At 41.6% G+C, this 9,861-nt stretch overlaps 1 protein-coding gene across 1 annotated transcript in view; it reads left to right on the forward strand.

Annotated features, from left to right (window-relative positions):
* Positions 1-8,730, forward strand: part of CLYBL (citramalyl-CoA lyase) — a 453,107-nt gene extending 444,377 nt beyond the window's left edge. The window contains 2 exon segments of the mRNA XM_040425256.1: positions 8,456-8,545; positions 8,547-8,730. Coding sequence (XP_040281190.1) covers positions 8,456-8,545; positions 8,547-8,666 — 210 coding nt within the window. The 3' untranslated portion in view covers positions 8,667-8,730.
* The last annotated feature ends 1,131 nt before the right edge of the window (positions 8,731-9,861 follow it).

The raw sequence follows: 9,861 nt of genomic DNA on the forward strand, positions 1-9,861 counted from the left end.
CCCAAACAAGCTGCCATAGATGCCCAACCATCACGAATGCCCTTATTTTATGATTTCCTGGAAAGAAGTCATAGTGCTGCTATTTGATCCAGCTGCTCCCCCTGTGTCATTTATCCCAGAGTTATGCCTTCTGGGAATACTGCAGGATAAACACTGGACCCATCAATCCTAGGGGGAGATCAACCACCATCTTTATCTCAGTGGAAACACTTAGTTAATACAGGGTGGCCAGTGGATTGTTGTTGTTTTTTTAATTACCTGCAAGTCACAAAAGATGCAGAAAGTGGTCACCATTCACATCTATTCATCTTTGGGCACGTAGGATTATGTTGGCTGATACTTTTTGCAGCTCTTCAACAGTGATGCTGCCAGATAAAAAAATATCCTGCTTTTTCCAACAAAATGGGGCAACATGCCACACCTCACCAAACTCACTGGCATTGAATCATGAACTGTTTACAGGGGAGCCAACTGTGAGCAAGGGCTTATGGCCACCTCGTTCCCCAGTCTTGTCCACCTGCAATTTTTATCTGTGGGGAAATTTAAAACAGAAAGTGTCTGCTAACAATCCACATCCCCTGAATGAACTCAAGGAAAACATCACAAACACTATCTTCAGCATCACTGTTGAAGAGCTGCAAGCAGTATCGGCCAACATAATCCAACATGCACAAACATGCATAGACGTGAACGGGGACCACTTTCAGCATCTTTTGTGACTTGTGGGTAATGTAAAAAAAATCAACCCAATTGCTCTTTCATCTTATCATACTATCGCTGGAGCAAAGGAACAACGGACCGGCACTCTATGTAACATGCGCAGTGGCCACACCCCGGGCAACAGCTTTGACAGGCTGGCTAAACCAAGTTGAGAGTAGCCGTCAGGTCATTGACCTTTGGTAACAGAGGGATTTGTCTATCCCGAGCATGTGAAGACAGTCTGGCGGAGTGAGCGGATGTCCTGACATCTTGACCGAATGATTCTTCTTGGTGATTTTAATGCGAGAGTGGGATCCGATCACTCCACCTGGGATGGCATCATTGGCAAAAACGGAATCAGCACATGTAACAGCAATGGTCTGTTACTATTGAAGACATGTGCTGCTCATGACTTAGTCATTACTAATACCATTTTCTGTCTACCTACTTGCAAAAAGACGTCCTGGATGCACCCACGCTCCAAGCACTAGCATCTAATTGATTTTGTCATAGTGCGGAGGAAAGACATACAGGATGTAAGAGTAACTGACGCCATGCCGAGTACTGACTGCTGGACTGACCATAGACTCATCATTTCTAAACTAAATATCCACATCAAACCTAAGAAGTGGCCACAGGGAAACAGAGTTGTGATAAAAAAGATCAATGTCAAAACATTGGCAAATCCCAATATAGCAGCCTCATTGGTAAAAGATCTTGACAATCAACTCACGAACCTGCAAATGCAGGAAGGTGCTGGGAAGGACTGGGAATGTTTCTGACACATCTTGCATTCGCCTGCACTTAAGGCTCTTGGACCCACATGCAGGAAACGACGAGACTGGTTTGATGAAGAGATTAAGGCCTTGTTAGCCCAAAAACATCGCCTTCACCGTGCTCATCAACATGACCCGTCGTCAACTGCAAAGAAAAATGCTTTTATCAACACTCGCAGGACTATACAGAGTAAACTCCGTAAGATGCAGGACTCCTGGCTGAGTGCCAAAACAGATGAAATTCTGACGTTTGGGGAAAGAAACGATGCCAAACGATTCTATGAAGCCATCAGATCCCTGTATGGACCTCAGTCCTCAGGAAGCTCTCCTCTACTGGATTCGAATGGTACAACTCTCAGGGAGAAGGAGACACCCATTGAGAAACCCTGGCGTTTCCTCTTCCCTGTTCCGATGCTATTAATTAGCATACCAGGTGGGAGAATTCAACCGGGGCACAGTTGGCGAACAGAGCGTCGCCAAGGGAAAATAGTAAGCGCTATTAGATCCCTGCTTTATATCCTACATAACGTGCTACTTATTTTATAATGTCTGGACTCATGAAAGGTCCTATTTAATGCTCAGTGTTGTTCGTCCATCGTTTTTCGATGAGAACCTTGACATCTGATAGATTTTCAGCCATTATAGATGTTTCCTTAGATGGCTAATAAGGCCTATGTTAGCGTTAAATGTTTTGTTACATACTGAACAGACAAATATGGGTGTTTTTGTTTCAGCATTTGCATGTTTCAGCCAGGGAAAAAGCGACGCCCATTGAGAAACCCTAGCGTATCCTCCTCCCTGTTCCGATGCTATTAATTAGCATACCAGGCTGGGGAATTTAACAGGGGCACAGCAGGCGAACGTAGCGGCGCCCAGGAAAAATAGTAAGCGCTATTAGATCCCTGCTTTGTGCCTTACATAACGTGCTACTTATTTTATAAGGTCTGGACCCATGAAAGGTCCTCTTTAAAGGCTATGTACACCTTCAGAGGTAAAAAAAATTTATGATTTTCATTTTACTCATTTTGGGCTAAAAGCATTTTTTTAATTGGTCTTTATTAAAAATATTGAGCCATTCTCTAACAAAGGGTTTACCGTTTGTCTAGCTGTGTGAATTCTACTTTTTACTTTCTCTTTGTGCCGCTCATCTAATAACCCTTATCTCTAATTCTCTAGCCACATTCTTATCAGCCAAAAACAGAGCTATAATGAGTGTTTGTAATGTCAGAGAGCAGAGATAAGGAGCCTAGATTAGCTAGTTGATGGAGCAGAGAGAAAATTCAGATCGCTCTGTTAGAGCATCTCAGCTATGTACAGAAAAAAGGGTTCCATATTTGTAATAAAGACCAATTAAAAAAATTATAATTTAGCTCAAAATAAGTATAATTCAATAATTGAAAAAAATATTGTCCCCAAAAGTGTGGTCAGTGACTTAATTGTACGTTAGTGAGCAGGTTAAGGGGTTGTAAAACCCCTATGATGCCTCTCCAAATGCCCGGGCCCCTCACACAGGTTGTACTTACCTCGCTCCTCGGCACCCACGTCGCCCTGATGCCCGCACAGCCGACTAAACATCTCCTCGTTGCATGGATCAAAACATCCAGCAACGGGGAAGACTGGGGCAGCCAATAACAGGCCACGACGGGAACGAGCCTCCCTAGCATCGCCTGCTATTGGCTATTGTATGAATACTTCAACATCTTCTGTCTGTTTTTTCATATTGTTTATTTGTTAGGAATTGGATCCATCCCCAAGTCATGTAAATTGCATGCTATATATTTAAAAACATTCTGTCTGTAATTGTACATCCACACAGTGCAGTTGTGACATGGCTGCATAGTGGTCAACTACAGCATGGCTGTATAAGCCTCAACTGACTGCACTTTTTAGTCGGTCTGCATTGTGAATGGCTTTGCAGCACCAGCGATACTGTACACCCATTAACAACGCAGATAGAATAAATAGTGCAGTCCTACCTGCTAATTAGCTAGTTAGAGCCTGCTGCCGCTCATGCAGTACTCAATTGCAGGGCAGCCGTGTTGAGTTCTCAAGTCATCACAATATAAGACATGGAGTTGAAGCTAATAAGTCTTAGATATTGAGCCTCATTATTTATATATATATAAATCTTTCATGGTGTTGCCTGCTTCTGGCAGTGAAGACATTGAAATGTTCAGCATGATTTTTGTTTCCCTTTTCCCTAATGTAGTTTCAGTTTAGTGACAGTTCTGGACTTTTGCCAGTTTGGGTTTAGTGGTTATCCTTGACAACTGGTTGCTGGATGTAGATTTTATTTTTTTCTGTGAAATGCTCCTGACCTGAAAATTGATGGTAGCTTCTAAATTATTGAATTATTTTACTTCACATGGCCACATATTGTTTCATATTTATTCAACCCAACTGACACCAATTACTTTCAGATATATTTAGTTGAAACAGCACTTTGAAAATGAATAAGACACGTCCTTCATTGTATTGAGGGTACGGGGGTATGCCTTCTACAGTGACAATTAAGGAGCTTTTATAATGCTTTAAGCCTGTTCTCTAACTGGCTTTTTGTAATAGTGAGGGAAAATGCAGAAAGACAGAGCACAGACAGTTATCTCAGGAAAACATATGGTCCCCTGCATCTTCATCCCAAAACCTGGATAGTAGGATGAGCGAAAGTCTGGATCAGGCAACTTCTAGTATTCGAATATAGTTTGACATAGATTGTGAATAAGTCAAACATATACATCAGATGATTAGCAGTTACATTATTGGGAATATGTAAGTGCTTCTGCCAATTCCTCCTATATGATCATTTTAATTGCAACTCTTTGGTGATCAGTCACATCTATAATTCAGCATAGATGTACATTTTTGTACTATAGTGGAAAACTAAGATTGTACAATCAAACCGAAAATTGAGTGTGGTATTTTAATGTTAAAAGAAGCTTGGCTGTAGACCTGAAAATTTCCTGCCATTTGTTTTTGGTTTGTTGAAGGTGATTTCCTATGCCAGAAATATCTCGGGTAGGGGTCCAATTGCCTGAACCTTACCAATCCTGAAAACAGGGATTGCCAGTCCTGGCAGGCGCACAACAAAAAATATATGGCATATCAAACTATTATGGTTGTATTATGTGTATTTGTATACTATATATATATATGTATACATTAAACTTTGTTACATATGTACTGTATGTCTATATATTACATAGATCTATAGATATCAATATAGCATGTTTGCTTGAGTTACATACTTAAGTTTCCCTCCAATCTGTTAGAAGTCTGTAGTCCATTCATAATTTTCTATGTATTCATAACATATGAATAAGGAAGCCACATTGAAATGTGTGTGCAGAGTACAGATTTACCTAATAGCTTCAGTGTGCATTCCGTTTTTGTCTAACTACTATCGATGGACCATTCTGAAATATGGACAAAAATAGGACTTGCAGTGATCTTCCCAGTGGATATGACATTGACTTATATTGGTCAGTTTGCTATCTGTTTTAAAAAATGGATAGCACACTGAATCAAAATACGGTCATGGGCATGAGCCCTTAAAGTGTCAAAACTAGCACAACCCAGGATACTATAAAAATTAGTATATCAGAAATATTATTTGTGAGGAAAAGCAGAATTTACTTGCTGTAACATAAGGTCCACTGTTTACCAGTTAAGGTTTAAAAAACAATGGTTTCCTTATTTCACTGTTCTTACACAGTGTGATGCTGTAGCCTCCAGTGCCAAATGACCAGGTGGGACGGTAGCTGGCCACACTGCTGCAGCCACTGTTTAGTAGTCATGGTCACTTTGCAATGGACGTCACTAAGACATTGCAATGACAACAGGAAATAGCAGGGAACTCTGGTTTAAAATGGGACGGTCCCATTAAAACAACTTATCCCATAGCCACTGGATAGGGGATGAGTGTCTGATCTGCTGGGGCCCTGACCAATAACGAAAAAGGGGACCCGTGCTCTCTGTTTGAATGGAGCTGCAGGCACACATGTACATCTGCTGTTCCATTCTACTGTAAGTACAAATGCTGGGCTATCTCCGGCAAGCCTGTAGAGCTGAATGGAGCAGTAGCGCAAACGTATCACTGTTGCTCCAGTTCAACAAGGGAGCATAGGCCTCTGTTCTCATGATCAGTGGGGGCCCCAGCAGTCGGACACCCGCATTTAAACAGATCCCCTATCCTGTGGATAGGGGAGGATAAGTTGTCTTTAACGGACAACCCATTTAACAATTTTAAGCCATTTGAGCATGATGTTTTAGGGTGGATTCGCACTCCCGTCGACCTTCCATGCAAGTGGGGTTGTTTGGGCAACAAGTGCATGAAATTCTGCAAACTCTATTCAAGTGAATGGGGCAATTTCAGAAATTTTTGCAACAAGTCTGCCGCATGTAAATTCTTTACATGTTTTATATGAGCAATGTTTCTGTCCAATTGCGGTCCGTGTTATTTTTACAATGGATAGCATCTAGACTTTTTTTATTCCTAGCACACATCCTCTTTTATTATATACTATGCTGGAACGGTCAACCACATGAAAAAAAAAAAAAACACATTGAATATGAAAGGATTAATGATGGGGCAGGTTTATGAAATCTTTTCTTGTTTCCCATCACAGCACAACCTTTATTTTTTAAGATCACTATAAGAAATGAAAGCCAAGCTGTGATAATAAGGGCAGTTTTTTAGCTTAAAAATAATGGGTAAATATGGCCCACGAATAACATTTATCATCTATCCACAGAATAGATGATGAAGGTATATTTGCTGCAGGTCTGACTGCTGTAGAGGTGCTCTTGTGTGGATGGAGCACTAGTGTGCATGTGTGACCACTGCTCCTATTCACTTCTATGGTACTGCCAGAGATAGCAGAGTTATGTACTTAGCAGTCCCATAATGAACAGATTACAGATCACACATGCATACTGCACAAGCCTGTTCACTTCGAGACCTCCATTCTCTCGATCCCCATCAATCATACATGCCGGACCTGCGGCTCCATTAATTTTGGAGGCCTTCAAAGGTACAGGGTTCTGATTCTCATGATCAGTAGAGGTCCCAGTGGTAGGACACCCACCAATCTAAGAGTTATCCCTTTCACTCCATAAAACTAGAAAGAATACACTGTATTATAACATGACTGCATTCAACAAGAGAAATATGGCTACCATCATCCTACATTATAGAAACATTTCAGTACATGTCTGTAGAGAGTACTTTTCTCCAATTGTCTCATTAATCAGCAATATCGTTAGCATTCAGCCGGATGTGTGAATCTTTTGTTAAATCAGCTCTAAATAAATTAAACTGAGTGTTTAAAGGGGTTGTCTGGCCTAGGAGATGACCACCCCAATCTTCAGAACCTGCGCCCAAAAACACTTGCCTGTCTGCAGTCCCGCTCAGTGGCGGATTAACATATGGGCGTTCGTCCCACATACTGAACGCCCACATACTGCACCGAGGCATGGGAGTGCATAGAGGAGGACATGTGGGGAGTGTGGGGACAAATCGCTTCAGGGGGCACAGTATGGGGGCAGATTATTACATGGGAGCAAATCACTTCATTGGGGCAGATTACTACATGGGGGCAAATAACTTCATAGGGGTGTAGTGTGGGGGCAAATTACTTCATAGGGGTGTAGTGTGGGGGCAAATTACTTCATAGGGGTGTAGTGTGGGGGCAAATTACTTCATAGGGGTGTAGTGTGGGGACAAATCGCTTCAGGGGGCACAGTATGGGGGCAGATTATTACATGGGGACAAATCACTTTATTAGGGGCAGATTACGACATGGGGGCAAATTACTTGATAGGGGTGTAGTGTGGGGGCAAATTATTTCATAGGGGCAGTGTGGGGGAAATTATTATATGGGGCAGTGTGGGGGAAATTACTATATGGGGCGGATAGCATCTATACTTAACTCTGACCCATTCACTTCAAAGGATATATGCACATGAGCATTGTTTTTCACTGACCATTTGTCCATTCAGGAAAAATCGCAGCATGTTCTATCTTCATCCATTTTTTACACAGTACTAGTCAATGGGTCAGTGAAAAAAAAATGCCAGCAGACGCATGGCATCCAGATGCAGTTAGTTCTTTACTGATGTCTGCTAGGGGATGCTATGTGTTATTCCTCAGTTTTTCTTCATGTGGGGGAAAAACTGATGTAAAATGGATGCAATCCTAAGGGAAAAAACTGAAACACTGAACACAATAACAGACAAAACTGAATCAAACTGCGTGCAACACCATCAGAGAAACGGGCATTACTATGTGTTTTTGTTTTTTTGTTTTTTTGCGGGGCGGTTGTTTTTTCTTAATTCATATTAATAAGCCGTTACAAAGAGGGACACAGCGACACTATAAAATTGTTGGACGAGAATGAGTACAATCATTTTTACCCGTTATTTCACCTCTACATGTAGCATTGGTAAAATCTTTTGTCTTTTGAGATTTATTTTTGTCTTCGCACTGAATCTCTTTCCAGTAACCAATATGCATAACTTAGTAGGAAATTTCTTCCATATTCTTCTGCTGTCCTTACAGGACATCTAGCAGTGATCATAAATCCACTATGCTATTACTAACATCTAGGAAGTCAATATACAGTCTTTTGCATGGATATATAGCAAAGCAGAGTTTATCATTTAACACTTGGGGGCTTCATCGTGACTTTTTAGTGTAAGTATTGGCCAAATTAAATTCTTTCTCTGTAGTTTTCTGTGGCTCTCCATTTTCTTAGCAGGGTATGCAGATCTAGGTCTTAATATTGTAAGTCACGCCTGCTCCTGCTGGGTACAGTATTGCTGACCTGTCTTCCAGGTACTTGATGTTATGTCTTTGCTATGACTGTGAGCTGTGTGTAGTGGTAGCTGGATGTGCTGATCACCTGAGGGCTGCGTTTGTTGGTTGTACAGAAAGAGACATATTAAGGCCTGATTTGTGGTCTTGTTCCTTTGATGTGTTGCAGGGGGCATTCACTTTCCATGGGAGCATGATAGACATGCCCTTGCTTAAGCAGGCACAGAACATCGTTACGCTTGCCACAGCCATCAAGAACGAATCATCTGTTAAATGAAGCTCTCAACAGGAGTCCGCTCCATACAGCGCTTGTCTTCGAGGACGGAGAGAGACTTGAGAAGTATTCTGAGGGACGTTGGAAGCCATTGAGCCTAGAATGATCATGATGCATTTCTTTTTTTTGTATATGTATGTCATTAATTACAATAAACGTCACCTCCAGTAGCTCTTAGTCCTTACTTTCTTCTGGTCACCGCCATTTATCCTGTTTCTTCCTATAAACATTTAAGAGAGGGTGACAAGGGCTGAACTGCCATAAACTTGTGCAGGATGGCTCTGTGCAGCCACATTTACATGACACTGGAGATACCACCACAGGTCATATGCTACGTCTTGTTAACGGGCTTAGCCAAGCTGTTTTGGAGAGGTTAACCCAGCTTGTAGTGAGGGTAAATAAACATAACAAGCGGCCATTGTCCCCTATTCAGTGTGTACTCTTATATTCAGGGCCAGAGGTATTGAAGCTGCATAGGATCAGCTTGTGCTGCCAGAGGCCTCGAATGAAGCTTCAACAGCAACAATCAGACATTTTGTTTCTGTTCCTCATTAAATCATGAGGCTTTGTGGCCCGAGCACCCAGGACGGTTCCTAAAGAAAGGAGCAGAATAGAAAGTTCTACACCACGCACCAACCTCTCTATGAGCTGCCCTTACAAACTCACCCCAGGAAGGCTGCTCTGTTTATATAATGGGTAAATAGAAAACACCATTCATCTTCCCGCTAGATAGGTGCCGGTACACCGCTCCATGTACACTTACCAGATAGTGCTCTGCAGGAAAGGTTCAATGTATTCTTGCCTGAAAATATAATAATCACTATTGCAATAAATAAGGAGATTAACCCTTGAAAGTGTTTGTCTGACTATGATAGGATCTGCAGGAGGGGGGCATGAGAAGGACACTACAAGGTGTCTTTACTCATGATTTCACGGGGAGAGCTCAGATAAGTGCTCTCCAGGCCTGACTGAACCATCAGCTGTGTGACCCCATCAACAAGGATAGGGGATTGATTCAGGTCAGAGGTGATGGATCTCAAGCTTTTCGATGTGTAGGCAAGTTAAGGGGAAAAAAAAAAACGACCAATATGGAGAAAGTGCTTATCTATTGTTGAGCTAAAAATATTCACATTGACATACACACTGAAAAGTTACTCACTTCATGTGCATCAAAACTGTTTCAGAAATTGTATGTTGAAGTGACATGATGTATGATAAGATGTGTTGGTTACTTATTAATTTCTATGCATTTTTCAAAGTGCCAAAAATATTTTCATTCCATTTTTACTAACCCAAAATGC

The sequence above is a fragment of the Bufo bufo genome, chromosome 3 (assembly GCF_905171765.1).
Source record: "Bufo bufo chromosome 3, aBufBuf1.1, whole genome shotgun sequence".
Classification (NCBI taxonomy): Eukaryota; Metazoa; Chordata; class Amphibia; order Anura; family Bufonidae; genus Bufo; species Bufo bufo.